The sequence below is a fragment of the Stegastes partitus genome, unplaced genomic scaffold (assembly GCF_000690725.1).
Source record: "Stegastes partitus isolate 25-593 unplaced genomic scaffold, Stegastes_partitus-1.0.2 Scaffold310, whole genome shotgun sequence".
NCBI lineage: Eukaryota > Metazoa > Chordata > Actinopteri > Pomacentridae > Stegastes > Stegastes partitus.
The window spans coordinates 140,195-165,852 of record NW_007578041.1 but is presented as its reverse complement, the minus strand read 5'-3'; the positions used below and the strand labels follow the sequence as shown (position 1 = coordinate 165,852).

The window sequence follows — 25,658 nt, the reverse complement described above, 5'->3', positions numbered from 1 at the left end:
GGATCCACCGTCTCAGATTCAGTTCATTTATTTTACACAAACTCGAAAACTCGAAGTCGCCATGTTTAGCATTTTTCATGAGCATCCACAGGTGTTACCAAGACGACTCTACACGCTGAAGATCATTTACATATCTCAGATTTGTAATTGGTTTCTATACTTGTCTCCTCTCTGCTCCGAGCTGCAGTTCAGCTGAAAAGTCTTTGAATTTTGGGATTTTGTTGGTCACAGTTACATCAAGGAGCTTGAAATTTTTTTGTTTTGTAAAGAATCTGGTGGAAATCCAGTTTGTGTTTTTTTGGAAAATTTCAAACTTGACGTGAAGCATAAAGTGATTTTAATGCAGCATTTAGGTCTCTGGCTTGGCTTTGGACAGAACGGTGTCGCTGAAGAAGCAGTTATACACAGTTATAAAACCATAAACCCTAAAAAAAAAACAACCAGTAGAATCTGTCTTGATCAATTATTTTGTATCGTCCACATTCTCCATAATTAAGAACACTGTAGGGGCTCAGCTTTAATAGGTATTATCGGTATTTTTGTTGGGTTTTTCCTCCCTAATGTGTAAATTATTCAGGTCAAATCACACCATAGTTAGCAATATAAGGCCTCAACCCCAGTTTTTACGCTTATTTGTTTGAATTAGTTTTCATTATTTGTCTAATTCGACATCTGTTTTGTTATAAAGCACTTTGTACCTTTATTTTCCAAATGTTTAGTCGCCGTGCTGCGTTTAGTTTACTGATTTATTTTCATTTTCAGTCTCAGAGTCTCACAATGGTTCACGTTTGGCTAAATTTTAAACGAGAATAAAATGCTTTTCGATGAAATATCACAATTTTAAGCTGAGATGTGGTTAATTTTCCTGAAGGAACCACGTTTGTTGCACGATTAGAACAAGGACCGCAGGAAAGTTGGTTCACAAATTAGGTTTTCTTTCTGTTTTTACGACGTTTGACTCATTAATCATTCTGCAGACATTTATAGTTTCTGGATCTGGTGCAGATGGTTTATCGTATTTTCTTGTGATTCTGATGAAACACCACATTTTTAATCTTAGTTTTGGCGATTATTCTTGACATGATTCACAGACCAGTGGAAAGTTAACAAGTCTGACGATGTTCTCTGTTTTTGCTGCTTTTTGCTCTCTTTGACATTTTTTTGCAAAAGAAAACGCGCCTTTCACAGTGTTGTGGGGTTCAGAGAGTTAAACGTTGTTGTTGTGTGTGGATTAATATGATCTCATCCTCTGGACCGGCAGCAGATGACTCTGTCTGACGTCCAATAATGCTGTAAGAGGAGGAAGTTGACTTGTGATTATGAGGTGATAATATTACGCTGCTGCTGCTACGAGACGTGGAAGTCTGGCCAACGCACAACCGTCTCCTGAACCATATCAACCTGTGAGATGAACTTGTCTGCAAAAATACCAAACTGACAGTCGCAAGTTTTGACCTTTTCGGATAACGTAAGTGTAACTCAGCGTTTCTGTTGTGGCCTCCGGGCCCTGCAGCCGCATAATGAGTGTCAGAAATGTCTAAAGCAGCACCTGCAGCGTCCTAAAGAAGTGCTGACATGCCTTTTTTGTACTGTTTTACAATCTGTAGTCATGTCTTCGCCCCAAACGAGAATGTCTCGTCTTGATTTCCACAGTCCTAATTCTCACATAAAGCATTTTGACACAAATTCCAGGGGCAGATGAAGAAGCTGCTCATTAATAGTCACCTGGAATTGGGTTTGTCATGCAGCTAGGCCGCTCTCGGAGGCTTTTCTGAAGCAACCTAACAGTAAAAAGATGCAAAATGAGCTCGCTAGCATGCACAAAATGCCTATAAATGTGATAGAAAAGACAAAACACAAGCCTGTGTGAGCAACAAAAATCGTTTTTAGCATTTACACTCCTCTTAATGTGAAGCTGTGCCATCGGGAAAAATACTCAAAGTGCATTAAAAGCTACTGTCAGGACCAGTGAAATGTATATAGAGAAGCTTTAAAGGTTCATTTCTGTGTAGTTTGATGTCTTTTCATGTTCTTTATGACGTTTTCTGTTGTTTTTATGTTATAGTTAAATGTGTTTTTATGAGGCTCCTTTCATGCCTGTATGTAAAGCAACATGCCGTTCTGTCCCTGCATGGACAATAACTCAAGTCTGCTCCTCTGGTTTGCTTTGTTTTAACAAAAAATATACGACGTCGACCTTTAATGCATTCACACGTCAGACTGAAGCTAACATGCTACTGCTACAACATAAAGGAAGCATTACGAGGTCGATTTTGATGAAATACTACAATTTTAAGCTTATTTTTAGCAATGCATGATGCATTCACAGACCGTCGGAAAGTTAAAGAAGTCCGGTTTTTCCCCTTAAATGGTGTAATTTTGACAGTTTTTGTGACGAGAACATGTCTTTGAAACCTGCTGTCAGCTTTGTTTTAACTATATATATGACTTTGACCTTTAATGCATTCTTATATGTCAGACTAGATGCTAATGCTAACATGCTAATGCTACATCATAAAGGACGCGTTAGGAAGTTTTGATTTTAAATAAATATTGCAATTTTAAGCCTATTTTTGGCTGTTTGTCAGAGACAAGTTCATGATGCATTCACAGACCGCTGGAAAGTTAAAAAAGTGTAAAGATACTCTCTGTTTTTCCAGTTTTTCCTCTCGTTGAAATAGTTTTTGTAACGAGAACATGTCTTTGAAACCTGCTGTCGGCTTTGTTCTAACAATATACAGCTTTGACCTTTAATGCATTCATGTATGTCAGACTACAGCAATACTAACATGCTAATGCTACAACATTAGGAGGTTGATCATGATACAGATTTTGATGAAATACTACAATTTTAAGCTTTTTTTGGGCATTTGGCTGTGTATGATGCATTCACGAACAGCTGGAAAATTAAAAACGTTGGATGCTACTCTGTGTTTTTGCAGTTTTTTTTTCGCTCTTAAAAAGTTTTTGTGCCGAGAACATGTCTTTGAAACTTGCTGTCGGCTTTGTTATAACAATACACATGGTTTTGACCTTTAATGCATTCATATGTCAGACTAAAGCAATGCTAACAGGCTAATGCTTCTACATAAAGAACGCATTAGGAGGTTTTGATTTAAAAAAAAGAAGTGCATGATGCATTCACAGACCGTTGGAAAGTTAAAGACACCTGCTGCTGACTTTGTTTTAACAGCATATATGGTTTTGACCTTTAATGCCCTCGTATGTGTGAGTCCACAGCAGCGCTAACATGCTAATGCTACAACATAAAGGACGCATAGGGAGGTTGATCGAGCGTGCTGCTGTTTAATAGTCCGTGAAGTCTCGTCCCTGCGTGAGTGCAGTCGGTCTAAAACACACAAACTGCTTCTCTTTGACCTGATCCGACATTTGCTCTGACACACGGGTCGGCCCTGTGCTCTTTCACACCGTTTTATTTTGGGCCCGCTCACCTGTCTGTCCTCCTAAACTGTCACGTCAGTCGGGTTCGCGGTCGCGCTGCTCAAATAAAAGACGTCCCGACCGGCTTTCTACTTTTTTTTTTTTCCTCCCCGCACTGTGATTTGTGTAGGCGGCGACGTGTTTGGAGAGAAATCTAAATGTCACACATTTTTCCCAGTTCACTTATTCATATCCCAGAGCGAGACTGAACAAGATGCAACACGGTCCAACAGCAGCTCATCATGTAGCGCCCCGACACTGTCTCACTGCTCCACAAAAGACGATAAACTCCCTCTGGACTGAGTCTTTGAGGTGTTTTCTGCTCAACTGTTGAGGCGTCGTTGGACATTTGTGGCTTTTTGTGTCTTTAAATGAAGCAAACTCTGTCTTTTGTGACACTGTCGGTCTTTTTTTTGCTCTCTGTAGTTGTTTTGTTGCTCTTTCTAAATCATCATGTTTCTTTGTTGCCCTGAAAAGCTGCAGAATTCTTTGTTGTTGTTGTTGTTTTTTACAGGATCTGGTGCAAATGGTTTAATTGTGGTGTATTTTTGTGTGATTTTGGTGAAAAGCTACAATTTTTTTTCTTGACAAAGCCACACATGATGCATTCAAAGACTGCTGGAAAGTCAGAATGTGGGACTCTACTTTCTGTGTTTGTTGAGTTTCTGTAAAGAAAACATGTTTTAAATGTTTCTGTGGGTTTTGGGGTAAAGAAGCGTCCTAAAGAAGTGCTGACATGCCTGTTTTGTACTGTTTTACAATCTGTAGTCATGTCTTTGCCCCAAACGAGAATGTTTCGTCTTGATTTCGTCTGACTTCCACAGTCCTAATTATCACATAAAGGCTTTTTAAAAATAGATTTGACGCAAATTCCAGATGTAGAAGAAGCTGCTGATTAATAGTCACCTGGAGTTGGGTTTGTCATGCAGCTAGACCGCTCTTAGGGGCTTTTCTGAATCAGTCTAGTAACAAAAAGTGCAAAATAAGCTCGCTAGCATGCACAAAATGTCTGTAAATGTGATAGAAAAGATAAAATACAAGTCTGTGTGAGCAGGAAGGGAAGAAACGAGCAACAAAAATCATTTTTAGCATTTACACTCCTCTTAATGGGAAGCTTTTTGGTGAAAAATTGCAATTTTAGACTTATTTATTTTTGACAAAGCCACACATGATGCATTCAAAGACCGCTGGAAAGTCAATATGTGGGACTCTACATTCTGTTTTTTGCTCTGTTAAGTGGTGTAAGTTTGAGAGTTTCTGTGAAGAAAACATCTTTTAAATGTTTCCGGAGTATTACAAGCTGTTATTTTGAGTTTTCTGGATTTTCCTGACAACTGCCGTATTTCCATTTTGTTTTTTTTAATGCACATTTGCACAAGAAATGTTGAAAAACCTCATGACCGATGAGATATTCATGCTTTTTTTGTGTTGATACCAGCTGACATAAATCACAACTTTCCCAAATGAGAACAGTTCCTAAAGACCTAGTTTCATAGAGGGTCAAGTTTTGTTTGTTTCTTCTTCGAGGTTTCTTCGTGGTTTTGCAGCCAACAGCCACGAGGCCTACAGCGCCACCATCTGACGACACTGTGCAGCCAAATTTATTCACTTGGAAAATAAAGCCTTATTCGCGTTTCCTTTTTAAATGTTTTTTTTTTTTGTGTGACATTTCAGAAGTGTTGCTTGACAATTAGGTGGACGTATCGCTGTAGATGCTGTTTTCTGTGTGATGTCAAACAACATGACTCATATCTTTAAATAAACCGTTTGATTAGCAGCAGCTCCACTGGTTTGTTCAGGTAGATTTTGTTTGGAGAAGCTTTTGTTGAAACCTCATTGACCGATGAGGTGTTTTAGTTTCTGAAGCTTCCCTGAAAGCCTCTAACTCTGACGTTATTTTTCCTCCGTGTCTTCCAGAGCGGTGAAATGCTGCCGGGAGTCTGCGTATGACCAAGTATGTCGTCAGACTTCTGCTCCAGAGACGATGTGGTGGACCGGGGGCCCATCCCCCTCGACATCGACAATGTCCACATGCTGCTGCAGGGTCAGTCGCATGTTTTATTTCCAGAAAACACCGACTCAAGATGCAGTCAAATGTACTTTAGCATCTCAGAAGACCAGAGCAGGTTCTTTGTTTAGGATTTGCCAACGTCTATAGCGGGACCAGAAATATTAATTATCCATGTTTTCTTCAGGTAGAGCACTGATTAACTGTTGTGTCTGAGCCACAGAGTGTAGATGAAAGATGGATTTAGCCTCCAAGTCTGAAAAGACGCTTTAAATCTATGTTTTTTCCAGCAGCCAGCAGGGGGCGACTCCGATAGTCCGGTAGTATAAAAGGCAATGAGAAAATGAGTCACTTCCCACTTGATTTGTTACCTCTGTTAACATTTTTCTAATGAGGTTATGGCTCTAATTGGTAGTTTAAAGTCTGCTTCAGTACATCATGATGCTTTTATTAAATTATGGTCCTATTTACATGAAGATAAAGCAGCTGTCCACTGCAGGAACTGGCGTTTACAGACACAGCCTCCAGAATCGGCCATTTCAACCATTCTATTGTCGTTACACAGCTGTTTCTTGAGGATTGCTTGGAAGTACCCATGAAAACAGCCTTAAAAGAGGTTCTACAGGGGCGGTTCCTGCCCTCAGAACATGTCCAACGGTTCAAGCTGATCTAAAATAGTGGAAACAGGCTATAGATGGCAGATGTGCCTTGTGATTAACTTCACTGTGGAAAATGACTCTCTGACCAGCTTCAGCAGCATCTTCACAAGGTCTTTAGCTTCTGTTCTGGGGTTTGTTTGCACATTTCAACCAGAACCCTTCATCTCTGGACACAGAACCGTCTCCTTCCTGAGCCTATGATGGCTGGACATTCCCATGGTGGTTATACTTGATATGACTGTCTGAACAGATGAATGTGGAACCTTCAGGCATCTGGAAGTTGTACCCAAGGATGAACCAGACTGGTGGAGGTCCACAGTTCTCTTCCTGATATCTTGGCTGGTTTCTTTAGATATTCCATGTTGTCACAGAAGGAAGCAGTGTGTTTGAGGTGTTCCTTAAAATACATCCACCAGTGTGCCTCCAGTTAACCAATCAGAAGCTTCCAAAGCCATGACATCATCATCTGGGCTTTCCCAAACAGTTTGAAGGCATCTTAGTGCACATATGTATGTGGACATATTCAGTCATCCTTATAAAAGCCTTGTTCTAAATGTCAGATTTCTTGCTTCTCACATAGTTTAATGTAAATCTGTTCCAAATGTTGGTTTTCCGTCTCATTGATCACCAATAATCAGCACCAGTTGATCCCTGATTTCTTCCAACGAGAGTTTAAGCTGAACTGAGTGAATATTTGTTAGTTTCTGGCTCTGAGAGAAGTCTGAGGTCACGCATGGAGAAGAACATCTTCATCCCAGTTACCGAGGCAACACAAGTCGAGTTTCTGACTCAGTTCGACGACCTCGGCCCGGTTTCACTTTTATCACAGTTCTTTTTTATTATTTTATTTTTTTCTGCTCGGTTTTGATCTGCTGAAACCGAATCTGTGAGTCATTTTGCTGAGATCCCTCCGGAGGGAGAAGGCGGGAGGGCGGAGGAGATAATCAGCGCTCATCATCCCGCTGTCTCCCGGGGCGACTCTCCGCAATCCGAAGCCAAACTTTGATGCGTCGCCGTCGTCTTCTGATCGTCTGATTGCACTCAAATTAGTTAGTTTTCCAACTCATCTGAAGATTTGGCCGTTTATCTCCTGTTTTTGACGGGTTTTTTCAGCGTGAGTCATCGGCTGTTCTTATTAAATTATCAGAGTTATTGATTTAAGTATCAAAGCGAATTCCAAACACGCTCCGGCTCCATGTGACATTCAGCAGCTCAGGAACTGAAACTTTTAGCTTTTCGGACTCTCGGTTTAGACGTTAGAAGCTGTTTAACGCCTCAATAAATAACTAATTAGTTCAAATGATAATTAGCTGCAGTTCTCTGCGTGAACAAAAACCCCCTTTGACTTAGTGACAGAGAAACACCACCGGGTAGGTTCTTCCAAAACATATTTGTTATGTAATATGTGATGTTTTACGTCTGGGTTTGGATTTGTTGAAAGAAAAAAAAGTGACTCGAGGTCATACGTCAACTTTTTTTTTTTTTTTTGCAAATACCACCGGGGTTACTGAAGTTCAAAGCCACACTATTGTATCATGAGTATAAAACGTCACTGGTTGCACGATTAATCACTTTTACAGGTGTGCGACCGGCAAAGCAGAGCTCCAGATTTACCTTTTTTTTTTTTTACTCGTAACGCTGAGAAACTGAAGCCTCTTTGTTATATTGATCCACCTTTCATTCAAGTTGTGCACCGAAGACTTCAAATTTGCCGTATATCACAAAATATATTCACTTTCTCGCCATTTTTTCCTGGAGGTTGTCTGATATCACTCTTATAAACCCGTCAACAGGCTAAGCTTCAACAGGCGCTGTAATTTACATACGTTCCCTAAACGCCTCACGTGCAGACGAGAAACCTTTGCCGGTGGAGTTAGTTTCATTGTGAGACGATAAAAACATGATTGTGATGAGATTTAAATACATTTTTCAGCCCATCAGTTCTTTGTCAGTTCTTCTTCTTGGTTGCACGAATGCATTAATGTAAATTTTTCACTCGCAGTTTGGATCCCTGATGCACCAAATCCAAAGCTGAACAAGAAATGCCTCAAATATTGCACTTTAGTTGATGTCAAACAAACCTGCTTTAGCTTAAAAAGGTCCAAGATGGAGCTGTTAACGCTGATTATCTGGTGATGGAGGCGACAGATTTGAGGTCACACGTTGCATTTAAGAAAAATAAGGTGACAAATCGTGCCGGTGTTTTACAATAAGAAAGAGAATCAAAACGTCTAAATGCAGTATAACAATAAAATAATGATATTAACAAGCGTGCACATTGTCTTTGTGTTCCAATCAACCGTCTTTATTAGCAGTAATTCAATTTAAAGTGCTTTGAACTTTACAAAAATGCAATAAAAGGCACCAGTTTAGCATCTTAAATAAGCAAAGTGATTCACAGTTTAAAATTCACAATTAAAAATAGCAGAAAGTGAGATTTGGGCATCAAATGATTATTATTTGAGTAACTTTCTACTCTTGTTTTTCCACTTCCTCTCCATCCACTCACCTTGTTTCTGTCAACCCTTCTCTTCAGTTTTTGTGCTTGCAGGATGCTTCACCGGACTATTTTTAGCACCGTGTATTTTTTTTAAAATGAAAGCCTTGTAAATGTTTCTCCAGCGATGTAATTTCCAGCTGCGACAGCTTCGACTCGTTAACTAAGAAAGCAGCAAAGTCTTTTTTTTCTTTCTTTCTTTTCTCAGCACACACACATATGTTTGAAGCGGTAACGATGAAAGAATGCCTCTAAAAATAACTGGCTATGAGCTACGTGATGTGGGATGTTTGCTTGAGCGCGGTTCAGATGGATATTTCCCGGTGCAGGTAATCGGGTTTTACTACGAGACACCTCCAGTTTGATTTACTGCTTCAGAGCTGGTTTAGAGTTGTTGCCCAGAAACGTTCGTGTCGGTTGTGTGGCTGCAAACGGTGCTGCACAATGAATCAGCTGCTAAACACAATCAGGGTTTTGGACACGGTGTACAGCGATGTTGGCGTTTTAAATGATCCGCTGTTGTAGATAAAATACCGGCTTGATTGAATCTGACATCAGAACGCCTTATTTTGCTGTTTTTAAAGGTAGTTTTTGGTGTCACATCCATCTGAGCTGCACTGACGGAGACTAGAAGCTTCACAGCCAACTAGCTAGCATCTAGCGTAGCCTGCACGAGGCGTTTAGGGAACATCGGTGAATTTTAGCGTGAAACGAGGAGTCGTGGGTACGATTTAATGTTTATTTGAGGTCTATTTTTCATGCGGATTTGGCAGCATTTTGCTAATTTCAGTGTAAAGATGCAATAAAAATCAACGAAAAATCATTTGACACACAAAACTGTGCAATAACACGAATATAACCCCACTAGTATTTATTAAAGTTCATACTGAGATTTTTATTTTCCTAGTAAAATGTACATTTTTGTATGTTATGCTTATATTTTTTCTGCTTATGTTATCTTCTCTCCTGCTTCAATTTCTAAAAATGTATGCATCAATCAATCAAGTATTTATGGTTCTTATTTTGAAGTTTTATGTACATGCAAATGCAAAAACTTAAGTTCTCTAAAATTGGTGAATAATCATGTTCTCAATATTAATAAAACCAATCATGATGGTCGCTTTTTATTTGGTTATTATCAGGAACAATGAATAATCAACTCCCTTTATGTAGAATCCAATTAAACAATTTTACTTTTTAGTTGAAAAGAAGAGAAAGAAGCTTCAAGTTCAGATTTTCGTTCTAGGTTCTCTTTACTTCTGTTCTTCACCACCTTAGTTTCATTTTTTAATGCAAAAATCCTCGATTGTCACACATAAATCTAACGATATTATTTCTTTAGTTAATGCTGGCTTTGATTTCCTCTGAAGTAACTTCTTCCTGCTCAAAACCTTATTTAGAACTTGGCATTTACATTCAACACACATTCAGATTTTTGCAGTCCAGAGCAGCGAAATGCTGAAGATTGAGACGCATTATTAAAACAAATCTCATCGTCACCGTGATGGTTTTGCAAAGTGCAGCATCCGGACTGTTCGGATTATTTCCAGTCTTATCTCCCACTATAGAGGCTCACTCATGCGCAGAGGTTACATGAGGTTGCGGAAAAGATCCCAAATTCACTTTCAATTTTCTGTTTGATTTCCCAGCTTGATTAGCGTGAAGCGCTCAGGATGCTGCAGTAGGACGTTGCAGGTCGAGTTCAGGCAGGTCTGAGCCTCGTTCAGAGGGGGCGGAGCCAACCCCGACTCACCTGCTTCCCTGCAGGCTAGAAACGCAAGACTGGCGGCTGGTTAGACGAGAATTATTCCCAAACTGATTTCATATATTCCTCGTCGGTTCGGCTGCAACCGCGGATCTGCAGCGTTTCGATCCTGAGCCATGCGTTGGCAGGAGCGAGGAGTTTGGTTCAAAGTGATGTTTATCAGAGTTTACTGATTACCTGCTGAATCAGCACCAGTTATCCAATCATGGGTGAGTTGTTTTTTTTACTTGCGTCTCTGACTGTGACTTTCACTGGCATAGAATCACAAGAAGTGTTTTTATGAGCAAGCAACAAATCCAACATCAAACACAGGCTTCTGTTTCTTTTGAATGAGAGTTTGTTCTCGAGGAAGGATTGGCTTTGACAGGAAATAAATATGTACAGATTATCAATCTGGGAAATATAACAGCGCACAGATTTACAGCCACAGAAAACAGTTTGTCGTAAGAGCTTCAGTCGAACATAAATGGACCCTGTTCAATGAGAGCTGAAACGTTACAGGAAAGTGAAGTTCATTTGTCTCCTGCTGCAGCTCTGAGGATTATGATCATGATCTGAGAGTCTTTAGTGTGACTCAGCGGTTGTAAACTTCAGGTAAAAGCTGCCATTAGTCACTCGTTTAAATTCATCTTCGCTGTGGGAATCGACAGCAACCAGCTCCTGGCGAGCAACCTAGCACGCTGAAAAGTTTTGCAGAGGATTTAGATTGTGCAAACAGGCTTTTTTGGGGTAAATTAGTCATTTAAATTGCAGTGCAAAATGTGAACTAGCACAACTGCTTTTGAGGGGACACCATTGCTGCATCCTGGACTCAGCTGTGCCCAAGGCAATTGCAGTTGTTTTAAAGAAATACGAATAAATCATTGTGTTTTTTTTACCCCCAGAGCAGAATGATAAAGCAGTTCCATTCTGTAAACCATACAGACACCATAAACATAGACATATAACTGTTGTTTTTCAGTTTTGCTTAAAAATGCTGCACAAAATCACAGTTAAAGTCAGTCAGAACTCAAAGTTAGTCTTTCTCTTGAGGGTTTGAATTTGTGTTTTTTTTCTTCTTTCATTATTAACAAACTAATAGGAAGCAGGCTAGCAGGCTAATTGAACAAATCATCTCACTTTGGGAACCACCGAACTAACAGATCATTGACCAGCTAACAATCTGGTAGCCTAAAAAAGAGTTTAAAAGATTTTCTTCCTCTTCAACAATCATACGCTGTTAAAACTGTTAATGCTGGCCACAAAATCAACTCGGTTACATCACAAATTTGAAGAACAGAGTTGATGCGAGACTACTGGATTAACAAAACTAAGAGAATAAATTTTAGAATAAACTAAAACTAAACAACAACAATGAATAACTTTATCTAAAATTGGTCTTTGGCTATTGGCTCCTAGAAAATCCAAAGTTAGTGTAGCTGCTCAGCGGAAACCGACGAGCACAAACACTGTTGCAGCAACTTTATCGGTCCAGGAAATCTGTCAGTATTTACTGCCACCTCTGAAATGGATTTATACTCAAAGCACAGCATCGCCGATACACTTTGTCGCTTTAATGTTGTTGGAAGTTCATATTTAGAGTCCTGCTGCGTCTCAGTTCTGCTGTTAGCATCTGAAAATCTTAGCTTAGTATCGTTAGCATGTGCCGCAGCTAGCTTGCTAAACTGGACAGCTTTTTACAGTTCACCAACACGACTGCCACAGTTAGCAGTTAGACAGCAGGGTGGTCAGCAAACACACCTGTAGCTCCATCTCAATAAATGGCAAGAGGCTCTACCTGGTGGCGCAACCAGGTACTACACCTACAATAATTACATGCAACTAACCAATGAACAATTCATCTTTAACATGGCAAATTGATGTTGTTTTATCGATTGAGATGGCTGACATTATTATTAGCGTTAAACAGCTCAGTTGTAATGCCAGGAGCTGCCAGCTATTCACAAAACCCATGAATACAACTCAGCTTACAAGGTCTTGGTGCTTCTCTAAGTTGTCAGTATTTTTATTAAGATACCATTGATTGATTTCAGGGCTTTATCGCAGCTTTTAAAACTACTGTATGGTAATTTGCCAACACTTATAAACGCTCCTTTTTGCATCTCATTCTGCTATTCACACTCTGAAGTTTAAAATAATTCTTCTGGCAAACACTCAAGTGTGTCACAACTCTCCAGTTTCCTCGTCCTCTTGACGTGCCAGCTGGGAACGCTTAAAAAACTTCAGGTCATTTTTGGTTTGATTCAAAGCTTGCTGTGCTTCATATCCAGATGTTGAACAACTCGGAGGAGCTGCCACAAAAAAACTGATCGCTGCCTCTTCTCAGGTGTCTTCGTTTGATCGCAGCAGATTAATTATGATCAGAAATGTGAGCAGTCGTGGGGGCTTCCTGCGATTAAGAATAGACGGCGGCGGTGGCCTGCTGCGGAAGATATTAAGGCAGAAAATAGTCCGTAAGCGGTTCGTTAATGCATCTCAGAGGACCAGACGGCTTGAGGGAGAGCCGGAGGAAGGACTGGGACATTGTAGATGATTGTTTTGGTAAAATCTGGACAATGAAGCAGCTGCAAAATGATCGGAATATGTGGGATATATCACTATTTCTAGCTTGTAAATTGAATTTTTGTAAGTTCTGTGGCAGTTTTTGCACCTTGCGACTACTAAATTAGAAGTTTGAAGATGTTTACTGAAGGATAGACAAGTTTTAGAGATATACTCTGACATCCTTGTAGATATAGAAAGCTCTGACTAGGTTATAAAGCTAATGGAGAGCGAGGACTGGATTATATGTGAGACTCTTCATACTGCCACTGACCTGAATGACTTCATTGAGCCGTATAATGGTGAGTTTTGGCCAATTTACTGACCTCTCGCTGCACGTGTCGCATACTTCCCTTGAGGTTTACAAATTCAATCTCAAAAGAAAAATAACCGATCCTTATTGATTCTGCATACTCTTTGTTAGCTTCTTGTGAAATTACACAAATTTACCGTGCAGAACAGCAGCACAGTGCATCTCAGATACTTAGAAAATGATGAAAAAGTTCAATATTTTCCATCAGTTTTTTGAGAAGGTGAACATTTAACACATTCTAGGCTCATTACATGTAAAGTTAAATATGTTTTCAAGCCTTTATTTGGTTTAATTTCGCTGATGCTGGCTCGTAGCTCGTTAAAATTTAAAAAACCCAGCATCTCAAATTATTAGAATCTTTCCTAAGATCAATAAAAAAACAAGGATTTACAATACAGAAATGTAAAGTAAGTTGCTTTTTATGCTATGGTTGCGGCTCCTTCACCACAAATTACTGCATCCGTGTACTGAGTCTAGACTATATTAAAGCTTTACTTTCATAAATAACGCATGGAAAATATTTAACTTTTTCATGCACTAGTGTATTGTACATTCAAAATGTGAAAACAATCCACTGTTGTACACAATTTAAATGTATACATGCAACAAAGGTATATTTATGTGCATTTTCACCATGTTGGCAGACAGAGATGCAATATTTCGAGACGTGAATGCGTTGCAATCAAATAGTTAAGAGTGAAAATCTAAAAACTCACCGAATTTAAAATTGGCCCGCCGTTCCTGTGCAGTGCTGCTCTGCTCCTAGGGCTCCTGCAACACTTGTAATGCTCACGGGAAGTCCCATTATGTGAACAAGTCCTGCACTACCTGTGAGGAGTGCTGGATCTCAAAACCGTCAACTTACATTTCCTTTTAGGGAAGAAGGACGTCTTCACAGGGTTCCAAATCTAGTAAGTAGGGTGGGTGGAAAGGCACAACTTCATTTTTGTGGCCCAAAATTGTTCAGTTCAGTTAGTTTGCACCGAATAGTCACCTTCCAATATGTTTTAGGACATTACAGTAAAATTCTGCAATAAATGTCCGAAGATCGGAGACCAATCCACGTTGCACCACCCAGTGAATGTTGAAGAAAACAGCCAGCAGGATCCTGTCCACCGTACGAAAAAGAACAGCTGCTGTTTCTTCTCCTGATGGTAGCTGCAGACCTTCCTCTGGTCAGCATGACGATCCTCCACATGAAGCTTCTAGATGCTGACTGATGTAAAAGTTTGAAATTGCAAATGTGCACCAAACGGCGGTCACAGAAACACCTCAAACTCATGTCCTTACGGTGATAACACAGCATCACGTGGCCTCCTGACTTGTGGCAGCTTTTGAATTGCACCACGTAGTCGCGGATAAGCCAAGGTCATTGTGTTCACCTCATCTTCGTCAAACTGCATTCCAATTACATTTCAAATCTCTTGCAGGCGAAAGAACTCAAACTATTTTGCAGATCAGGAAACGTATCGCAGACTATCAGACACAATCGAATATTAACCTCAGACAGGATTTTGGTCTAAACGAACGTAACCAGCTGTGACGTTGACGTTTAAAAGAGGTTTTCTTCTCAGAAAAAAAGCTGTCGGATTCCTAAACTAACAACCGGCCACCAGGGAGCGACTGAGATGTTTTGGCTTCAGTTTTTCTGGGAGCTTCGTTCAGTCGTGCAGCTGCAACCGGAGAAAAAACTTCCTGGATGCTGCAGCTGCAGTTTAGAAGAAGCAGTCTTTCAAAACAGGCGGTGATCTGCTGTTTGGAGATATTCTGGAATGTAGGGAAGTGATGCTTCCAGCTGCCTGATTTTTGCTGCAAAAAAACACGACTAACTTGTTCAATGAGCTGAAAAAAAACTCGACAATTATTTGTATTTTGCCTCAAGGACTGTACATAAGGACCAACATGAAAGCGAAAGCGGCGCCTAAAACTAAAAAAAGTAATTTCCTAAATCAACAACAGCTAGACTGACTGAAAGACAGATTCATGTGAGGCGCTTGTTTGTATATTTTCTTTAAGGATTCCTTGGTGTTTGCAGGACTCTTCCTGTCGAATGATTTTTTTCACCGAGGCTTGTTCAGGCAACACTGAACACATCTGCTTGGGATCCTGCCTGAACCAATCAGCCAAACCTTTGGGTGTTTCCTAAAGGCGAGGAGAAGCTGCTGCTGCTGCTGCTGCTGCTGTCGTTGCGAACGCTCGGCTTGTTTCACAGGAGCTTTACAAAACTGTGAATTAAACTCCGATACGTTGAAACCTGCAGCTGCTTTTTGAGGCTCTCGACTGCTTTCCGTGTATTTTCCATGCAGACGTGGAAGCGTGTGAATAAACATGTTTCCTGAATTGAATATTTGTTGCCCTTCAAAGAGTTTTTAGCGAGCATTAAAGAAAAATTGGCACAAAAATGCTAAAGAACTGAGAGAATTTGTTGTAGTTATTCGATCGTAATTGACATTTTTAATTGTTCAATGGACAGAAATCGCAGAAAAATACACAGATTTTTCATTGTCTTTACTTTTTTTTTACATGTTTAACTGCCATCTAAAGGTTTAGTCTGAACCAAGAAGACTCTGGTTTTCGAGAAATTGTGGTCAAATTTAAAAGACGGGACATGTAGCGGGGAGTCGGCCATGTTTAGGTGTTATTCGTGTGATTTGTCTGGAGAGGACAGAGTTGGAAACGTACCCGAGCAGACAAACAGAACACGTGTTGCTGATCATAATATCCGGGAGCTGAGCCAACCGTGTTTCACTCCGTTATAAATAATTTATGTGCCACCTGACGGGTTTATTAATGTCTGCGTGATTAATGTCTGAATGTGAAATAACTTCATTTCAAAGCTGACGGTGCATTTCTTCTTCTTCTTCTTCTTCTTCTTCAACAGTGGAACAAGAACAGATTCAGAAGAGAACCTTCACTAACTGGGTCAACGCTCAGCTGGCAAAGGTGAGGCTCTGATTTATGAGGAGTTTAAGCCGCTTTCTTTCTTTGTGGTAAACACACCAACGCGCTGAAGAATTTGTCTACATTAGCGTCGCAAATTCGACGTACGGCAGCAGTTGTTGATCTGTAGCTGCACAAGCCATAAAACTAATTCAAACAAAGAGCCGGTAATAAATCAGCTCAAATAAAAGACACGTAAAACTGTCCAGGTACACGTTTTTTTTAAATTCTAAATCAGATAAAACAGCTTTAACTGATCAAACGTTTACACTATTAAGTTGGTTCCTCAGGTTTTCGTTTCAGCAGCTCGACAGTGAATCTACGAATAACCGACTCACACGTTTGTCTTGGTCACATTTTAAATGTGAAACCGGAGCAAACCTGAGGACTAGAAAGGCCAAAGGAACCACTTGATGCTTGGTATTTTAGCTGCACATTTGAACTAAATATATAAACTCGTGGCATTACAGCAAAGATTAGAGCCGAAGTGAGACCGGGAACAGAGCTTTTTACTGTCAGTGTCGACGTAGCAAATCGAGACGTTAAATCAAGACCAAATCTCAAAGGAGCTGGTCCCGAGGAGGCCGGAAATAATCACAAAAACTTAGTATAACCAAAGAAGAGCGGCCTGTGACTAAGCTCCGGATCGATCTTATGTAAAATGAATCTCATAGTTCTCCACAGCTCATTTACTGAGTTTAGAAAATGACCAACTTGTGAAGGAACTGACAAAACATGAAACGCTCGAAACGGGTTATTGAGCAACAAAAGGAGCAATACAACATTTTTAGTGCACCTCAGTTATATGTTGGTGCAACTAAAAACAAAGAAGTCAGTCTGGAAGCAGCACAGAAGCAGCTTTATTTATTATACATCTGTGCTTGTTCGATTGCGAAAAAAGTCCTTTGTCATAGTTGCACAAATGTTTTATTGTTATTATTGTTAGCTTCATTATTTAATGTGTACTAATGCTATGAAATGTCAGTTTCTGGGCAACATCTGGCAAAAGAATAGTCTTAAGGATTGAAAAAGTGTGATCTTAATGGGCTGAATTAGGTTTTATAATTTAGAGGACGGGGCTGCAGGGTGGCTCGGTGGTTAGCACCGTCGCCTCGCAGCTCGAAGGTTGCTGGTTCGCGTCCCGGTGAGGACACCCGGGATCTTTCTGCATGGAGTCTCCATGTTCTCCAGGAAAATAATCACAAAATAATCTTGTTTCTGATTAAATGCTTGTGCAGACATTAAGTGTGAAGTCACTGTAAATCTTGGCATCAGGTGGATTGATACCACGCCGTCTGGAGCTCTTCGTGTTTACAGAAAATCCAACATTTACCGAAATGAGACGACGTAACTTCAGAAGCGTCCTCCAGCACGAGTCAGCAGTCGGCTCTGTCCGAGGTCAGCCGTGAGGTGCTTGTGGACATAAATATAGCGCCGAGGAGCAGAGTTCACATCAGACAGACAGTGACAGAAGGCCACGACGCCAACCACACCCACCAAATCCACCCACCAAATCCACCCACCGGACGTCCAGCCGCGGCTGCCAGAGAACTGGATGGTGGAGATAATTGATAATCCTTCTAGTGGTTCCTCACATTAGAGCTCACATTACAACACAACCTCTGGTCACATGGAAACTGTTTGCTCCGGAGGACTGGATGAAACACAACAATCAGCCTCCATTTAGGCTTTTTGTTGTCGTAAATAATATAAGAAAAGCCCTCAGGAGGAAAATGCACGTTCATTTATACTCACTGAATGAGTCTCTCGTGTTTATTTTGAGGATTTGGACGACTAAAGAACCAACACAAATCAAATTCAATCGATGAGTCTTCAGATTGACAAACAAAACTGCAGAACTGCAAGCAGAAAACGTGCTATTAGCTGTACAGAGACCGCGTTTATGTGCTGCTAGATGTCGTGCAGGATGTTTGTTCGAAGCCCTTTGAATGAATGATTTATAGACGTCGTGGTCGCCTCAGAGAGTTCAAGTAAAAACAATCATCGTTCGAGTCAGGAGGCGCCGGAAACAGGACGACTGGATGATGAACAGCGATGCCACAAAAACAACAGTTCTTTCAATAATTTAGCCTTAAATTGTAGGAAAAATCAGCCGGGTCGACTGCTCTTGTAGTTGTCGTCGACTATTACGACGACTCGTCTTTCCAACCCTGTTCATTAGCTGTTTATTCTGTTTTAATCCGTTAAAGATCTTAAACTTTTCTGTTTTCCATCAGGAGATGTTGCAACTTAAAGTTTGGACCCAAAGCAGGAACTAAAACCGAGTTTATTACGACATCTGTAATGATTACATCAGTAAATGAATGCTTCAAAAACCAGATAATACTCTAATGTTCACTCTGTTTTTAATTTTAAAGTCATTCTTTCGTTTATATGTTGCTTTTACAGCCTTAATTTGTATATTTGTGAGTAAATTTAACTTTCCTTCAACTGTACAAACAACATCTTAAATAATAATCACATTTTCGACTGCAGAATATATTCACAATTCTTTCTTTCTTTCTTTCTTTCTTTCTTTCTTTCTTTCTTTCTTTCTTTTTCTTGCTGATGATCCCTGCAGGGTTAAATGTGCATTGAATGAGTCTCACTGATGAACTTTCCTGCAGGGTTTTTAAGAAACCATTCTGGTTGTTTTGAGTGTTTAGCAGCTCTGAGGTCGCAAGACTTTTTTTAAAATATACCAAAAACCTACATCAATGTGAGAGTCTGCAGATACAGTTGAAACTAAAAGTCTACATACACTATTGCTGCACTACTACGTGTATAAAAAAAAGACATTATTCTGACGTTTAGCAAATAGAAATAATGTTGGTAATCCTGACTGACCCCAAACAGGAAGAGTTTAGTCTGATTTAATGTCAGACGGTGAGAAAAAAAACAGATTTTCTGTCTTTTTATACAGTGGATGTAAACTTCTAATCTAATATCGTGCATCCTCTTTATTTAGTGCTTATTTACCCAGATCAGACTCAGAACAGGGTTACATGAATAAAATAAAGTTACAGGATTTTCTTAGAAAGACCACATGAATCGCCGCCCTGTAATCTCACGTGTTACTAAAGTCGATGTTGTCAACGCTTTGGAGGACGTGAATCATATCGTGGCGTGTTGACATTCACTTTGTATCGCGTTAAATCGATTCCCTCCTGCTTTTAGTTGCTGTTTGTGGGATCCAGTCATTAGCTTATGACCTGTCGTATCGAATTAAAACACAACAGCCATCATTATGTGCCCGAGATGTCCCTTCTTCTAAATGTCATCTTCTCAGGACCTGACGAACAGTCCTGCTTTTAGCCCCCGCTGCCACACATGCAGGGTTGGATTAACTGATTTAGACTGCAGGTCACAAGGCCCGAGTGGCAGCGGCTTATTTATTACCAGCTGAAAAAACTTTTTAACGCCTCAAATTCATCAGAAAGAAGTTTGTCGCACGTGTTGACGAATGTCGTACAAGCGTTCCTCATGTTTTTGACCCTGAAATTGTTCAAAATTCTGGTGAGCTTGACCTGTTTTGCCAAAATGCTTTACATTATGTATATTCATGTTTATATTTTGCACCAAACTTTCTAAAATATTAATAAACAAACTCTTTAAATCTCTGTGTTTTCAACAAGTTTCGGGTTTATATGTAAAAGTACTGAAGCTGCATGCACACATGTTGCAGTCATGTCTCTATTATGGACCCTTTGAATTGTATTTTTTGTTTTAAATCAAACTTTCTAAACTGTATTCAACAAAAAAAGCTCAAGTTTCAAGTTTATATGTAAAACTACTATATGTACATGTTGCACTCAGGGTTTCTGTTATTAACACATCTCAATTTTTTGGTTGTTTTACATCCATCTTCCTAAAACATTAATAACAAAAACACTTCTCATCATGATGCTGCCGCCGCCGTACTTCACAATAGAGATGGCCTGTTTGAGATGATGTACAGTGTTCATTTTGAAACTTAAAATGTCTGCATTTGTACCAAGTTTCAGGTTTATGTGTAAAAGTGTGACAGTTATGTGCTCACGTTGCAGTAAAAATATATATTTTTGGTAAAATATTTGAATAATAAGCATATTTTTTTCAACTTTCAACATTTAAATGAACTTTTTCTGATGCGATACGTACCACAGATATGCAAAATATACATAAAAACATCTGAAGTGTACCTGGGCGAAGCACAAACAGCTGCAGGTTTTAACAAATGTTACGGGAATAAAAGAAGAACTGCATTTTAGTGAAGTTGTTTTTTTCAAATTTTACTGCTTTTTTAATGCAATACTTCAAAAATACGCATTCAAACCTTGTCTGCTTCCTTAAATGTACCCGTGCAGAAATCAGAAAGGGCTTCAGCGTACTGACACATTAATGACTAGTAACCAACAACAATAATAACTAATGTAAATAAAATGTGTGTGTTGTGACAGAGGAGGCCGCCATGTATGATCGCGGATCTGTTCAATGACTTCCGCGATGGCGCCAAACTGTTGGACCTGCTGGAGGTGATGAGCGGCCAGCGGATCGTGAGTCTTACCTCTGTTCTTCACTTTGACGTGTTTAAACCGGTAAACGTTGTGATCCGACCGACCGGTTGTGTTTTTCAGAGTCGGGAGAGAGGCCGAGGAATGTTTCAGCACCGGAGCAACATTGAGAAAGCGCTGTCGTTTCTGAAGAAGAAATCGGTAAAAGACACCTGCTGTTTATTGAGTGAAAAAGTGAAAGTTTAAGTTAAAAGTGAAATACACAAACACAGATACTGCTGAATGATTGCTGCATCAGATGGTGGATTTTGGCATTCATTTGGTGGTTAATTTATCTCGTCACTCAAGTTTTTAGGGAGAATAATGAATTTTTTAACCCTAAAAACCTCCAAAACCTACAAACGGGTTTAAAAGAAAAGAAATCTGAAAAGAAAATCACCAAAATTGCTCAATTTATCAGAGCTAGAAACCGTAAAAACAGTAAATTCTGATGGTCCGTCCATGTTTGTGATGGTTTCATTGGGAAAATTAACCAAATTTAAGCTTAAAATTGTGATATTTCATTAAAATCCCTTTATTCAATGTGTCTAATTTAGAAATTTGGTGCAGAAATTTGCACCAGATTCAGTACAAAAAAAAAAACAACTATAACCAACAAATACGTGACAAATATTCTGAGGTTTTTGGTTAAACTGCAGGCAGTGTTTCCACAAAGCAGATACTGAGAGGAAAATCCAACCTACTGGATCAATAAATAAATGCAGCATGGATCAGAACCAGAGAACAGAGGAGACAGTTGTTGGAGATACATCCAGCATGATGGAACATCTTTCTACATCTGATGGTGGAACATCTTTCTATAGATGATGGTGGAACATCTTTCTACAGCTGATGGTGGAACATCTTTCTATAGATGATGGTGGAACATCTTTCTACAGATGATGAGCAGAGTAGAGAGGAGAAGGCTGTAGAGGCTAAAACATGGCGATAGTTCAATATCTACAGTGTGAGGAGACATTTTTTCTTCATTTCCCCTTTCAATTTCCCTGAGGTCTTGTACCGAAGGGATCAACAAAGTTTTATTCTATTCTAATTCTATTCTTTACCCCCGAGACTCAAATTTGTTCAAAATAACAAGAAAAACTGTCAAAAATCCATCAAAAATTGTAATTTAAACACATTTTGGGTCATTTTGGACAAGTTTCAACTAATTTTGTACAGTTTTAGAGTTATTGTGGGCAATTCTTGAGTCAATTTTTGATAATTCTGTTGTACTTTGGACAGATTAAAACAACAAAACAAAAACAAAAGATATATTCAGCATTGTACAAAGGTGCAGAATAGAGAAAAGGCTTGTGGAGGCTGTAAAAATGTAAGAAGAACAAGTCACATAGCTGATCAATTCCATATAGAACATGTCTTTTTTTGATGTTTCCATAGAGATGCAGGACTTTATATTGCAGTGAGTATTTCAGAGAGCTGAGAGTTTGTTTTCTTTATAATGTCTCAGTAAAGACGTTGTGAAAGTCTAAAATGCTTTCGGTTTTTTTCTCTCCAGATCAAACTAGTCAACATAAACATTCCTGACATCATCGATGGCAAACCGTCCATCATCCTGGGCCTCATATGGACAATCATTCTTCAGTATCACGTAAGTTTACTTTCCTTTAAAAAAACAACAAAAAAGATTAACATTACATGACCTCACAAACACTATAGTGGGAAATGAAAGGTCAAGTCGTGAGCAAGGTACTAGCTAACAGCTTAGTCAGCTGGTATGCTATTGATTGTCATTTGTCATGTCATTGACTGTGACGGCTATCGCCTTTAATCGGAAGGAAGTTTTCTGACACGGACCTGAAAATAGAACACCAGACCACTTTCAAAACAACCTTCAAATATCAGTGGAGAGTCACACACTGATTCCCACTGAAAACGCTGAAGTTACTTGCAAACCTTGATACGAGTTGCAAATTGGTTTCACAGATACAAATTGCTCATGATTTAGATGCGATTCATCTGACATTTTATGAGTCATATGCTTCCAGCATTTGGGGATTTTGTGTGAAACAACAGGGCAAAAGATTCCTAAAAGAGTGAACACAAATACCCCCTTTGAAGGTCTCTTACTGCTTATTAGCATTGAGTCATGGTCAATACAACTTGGCCTTTTGGACAAGAATTTACAAAAAGTACGATTCTGTCATATGAAGCGAGAGTCACTTACAGAAAGAAAGCCACTGTTGACAAAAATCTAGACCAGAGTTCATCAGAAGCCTGTGTGGAAGACTGAAGCCAACTGGAAGAAGGTTCACCGTATTCTGATGAGACCAAAAAGGAGCTTTTTGGTCATCAGAGGTGATGCCAAACACTGCACTTCATCTGAAACGCACCATCTACACTGTGAAGCACGGTGGTGGCAGCATCATGACATGAAGCACGGCAGTGGCAGCATCGTGACGTGAAGCACGGTGGTGGCAGCATCGTGACGTGAAGCACGGTGGTGGCAGCATCGTGACGTGAAGCACGGTGGTGGCAGCATCGTGACGTGAAGCACGGTGGTGGCAGCGTCAAGCATTACCTTCTAGAAATATGTTTTCACTTTGGCATTAAAGAGTTTGTTTTTTGTAAATTCTTGTCCAAAAAGTCAAATTAATTCAAACCGTTGTCCAACATTGAAAAGTATCAAGAAGGAGAAACTCTCTGTAGACACCATATTTCTCCAGTTTAGTTCATGTGTTTGCTTTGTACCTCCAAATATAAATGCCTTAAACGTTCAACCCTAACTGGCGTCCGGTTTCCCCAGATCGAGGAGCTGGCCAGCTGCCTCTCGTTCGACTCCCGCCAGTCGTCCATGGAGTCTCTGGCCAGCCTGGACACTCGCTCCACCCTGTCGAGTCGCTCGGCCAGCAGCAGCCCGGTTCCTCCCAGAGCTTCGCCGCTGCATAATCGCTTCAGGGTCTCGGCCAAGAAGGCTCTGCTGCTCTGGGTCCGCGAGCAGTGCCACAAGTAAGCACCGGCTCATCTGAATGGGGTTCACAAAGGGTTGCACTGACACAAGCTGATTGTTAGAGTTGAATATTTTGCCAAATCGCTGAAAAACCTCTGGTAGTGGGCCAAGTGTGTGACGTAGGGCCTGATGTATTTCCTCACAAAAGGGCCTTATGTTCGTTTAGTTTGTCTTGGGTCATAGAGCAACATGAAGATTACACTGAAAAACAGTGAACATCTCTACCAGTATTTATTTTATGCAGCTCTCGTCTTATTTTATTTCTAAATCTTATTTTCAATATATTTATCAACACAGTAGTTTTCATACACGTGTATATAGTGTTTTTCTTATCTAACTCGTGTCATCTCAGTGTAAATAATGTGAGTTTTGTGATACTAAAATTGTTGCTGCAACGCTGCAATTCCCCATAAGGCATGAATATCTCCATTTATTTTATTTTTCACTCTATTTTGATTTAGCATAAATGTCGATATAGAGTCTGGAGCATGACACTGGTATCACCTGTGTATATAAGTAAACCAGTTTTATTTAAAGAACAAATAGTATGTCACTTTTTTTTCTAAATGTTGTGGATTTTTTGTGCAAAAATGCTTTTAAATTATTTTTTGACTTTACTAAAATACCGTTGTTAGCCTATATTTTGTCTGTTAATCATCTTTTTTAAAAACCGTAATTGCGTTTAGACTTTCTGGTTCCTTGTTCTTAATCTGAAATTGTAGGTTTTTAACGTTTCAGAATTTTCTGAGCAGCGATTGTTTCAAAGACGTACCAATCGCAGCATGATAATTACAATAACATTAATAAAGAGTGATTTGTTTTCTCCAGAGCTGGCTGCACGATAACTGTGAAAGACTTCAAGGCGAGCTGGAGGAGCGGCGTGGTCTTCCTGGCCATCCTGTACGCTCTGCGGCCCGACCTGGTCGATCTGTCCAAAGCCAGAACCAGGAGCAATAAGCAGAACCTGGAGGAGGCTTTCCGCATCGCAGAGAAGGAGCTGAGGATCCCCAAACTGCTGGAGCCTGACGGTGAGGACACAAACTTTAGCTCAGAAATACACTTTATTACGACTTTTGCCCCTCGTAGATGTCAGTGAACACAGTTAACTTTGGACTTTACTGTTTAAATTCCAATTTCATGTGTAGTCTGATAACTTTAGTGTCTACAGCGGTTTTGTTTTGACAGTAATATAATTCACTAAACGTTAATAGGGGATGTCCTGATCAAATTTTACGCCTGTGATCCAATTCAACTCATTTAATATTTATTATCTGCACATACCAAGTCTCAATCCGATAACGTTCTCCTACATTTACATCCTTAAAGTTATTAAAAGCAGTCCAATGTATGTAGTCGACAGGGCATTAAAAAAAAAAAAAAGCATTTCTGCATCCAAGCTGTTCCTTAATGTTCTGTAGGTGTTCAGGAACCTTGTTGTAAAGCTCCGGTGGAACAGTAGTGGTAGAGTTTAGGATGTACTGAGGCACCACAAGCTGGAAAAGACAGAGAACATCTGTATTCTCTACATGCATGTTAGAAAATGTGTTGCAGATCAGCTGCAGTACCTGGTTGTTCCACCAGGTGGAGTCTCTTCCTGTTTAATACCGTAGAGACCAGAGGAGGCGACACTCAGACTACAGGAAGTTCATGTTGGCAGCAGAGAGCATTGTGGGAGGTTTAACGTGTTTTGGACAAGTTTTGAATCATGTGTTTGTTACCAAAATCAGCGAAGTGTAAACGTCCACTGTGCTCAGTTTATGTTCTTCATTAACCCATTACTCATCGATAACGCTGCTGATTAACGATTCAGAAAACTCTTTGAACTTCACGTCAACAACGTCCTGCAGCAGGTTCTCTTTGTGACGCCTCAGATCGGACCAGAAAATCCCTGTCATTTGTATGTAATTAGAGCATTTTTAAAGGTGTGGGATTTGTTGGTTTGTTTCCTCGTTGGATTAATTACCGAGACAGATGACTGGAGGGAGCGGCAC

The 25,658-nt window shown here is 39.9% G+C and overlaps 1 protein-coding gene across 1 annotated transcript in view; it reads left to right on the top strand.

Moving 5' to 3' along the window:
* The window catches only part of syne2b (spectrin repeat containing, nuclear envelope 2b), a gene marked incomplete at its 3' end in the record, with an annotated part of 179,900 nt that overhangs the window by 14,426 nt on the left and 139,816 nt on the right, over positions 1 to 25,658 (top strand). Inside the window, exons 2-8 of the mRNA XM_008283420.1 lie at positions 5,359 to 5,485; positions 16,106 to 16,167; positions 20,604 to 20,699; positions 20,781 to 20,858; positions 22,216 to 22,308; positions 23,464 to 23,666; positions 24,496 to 24,695. Of these exons, the coding sequence (XP_008281642.1) occupies positions 5,398 to 5,485; positions 16,106 to 16,167; positions 20,604 to 20,699; positions 20,781 to 20,858; positions 22,216 to 22,308; positions 23,464 to 23,666; positions 24,496 to 24,695 (820 nt within the window). The remainder of the gene's footprint in view (positions 1 to 5,358; positions 5,486 to 16,105; positions 16,168 to 20,603; positions 20,700 to 20,780; positions 20,859 to 22,215; positions 22,309 to 23,463; positions 23,667 to 24,495; positions 24,696 to 25,658) is intronic.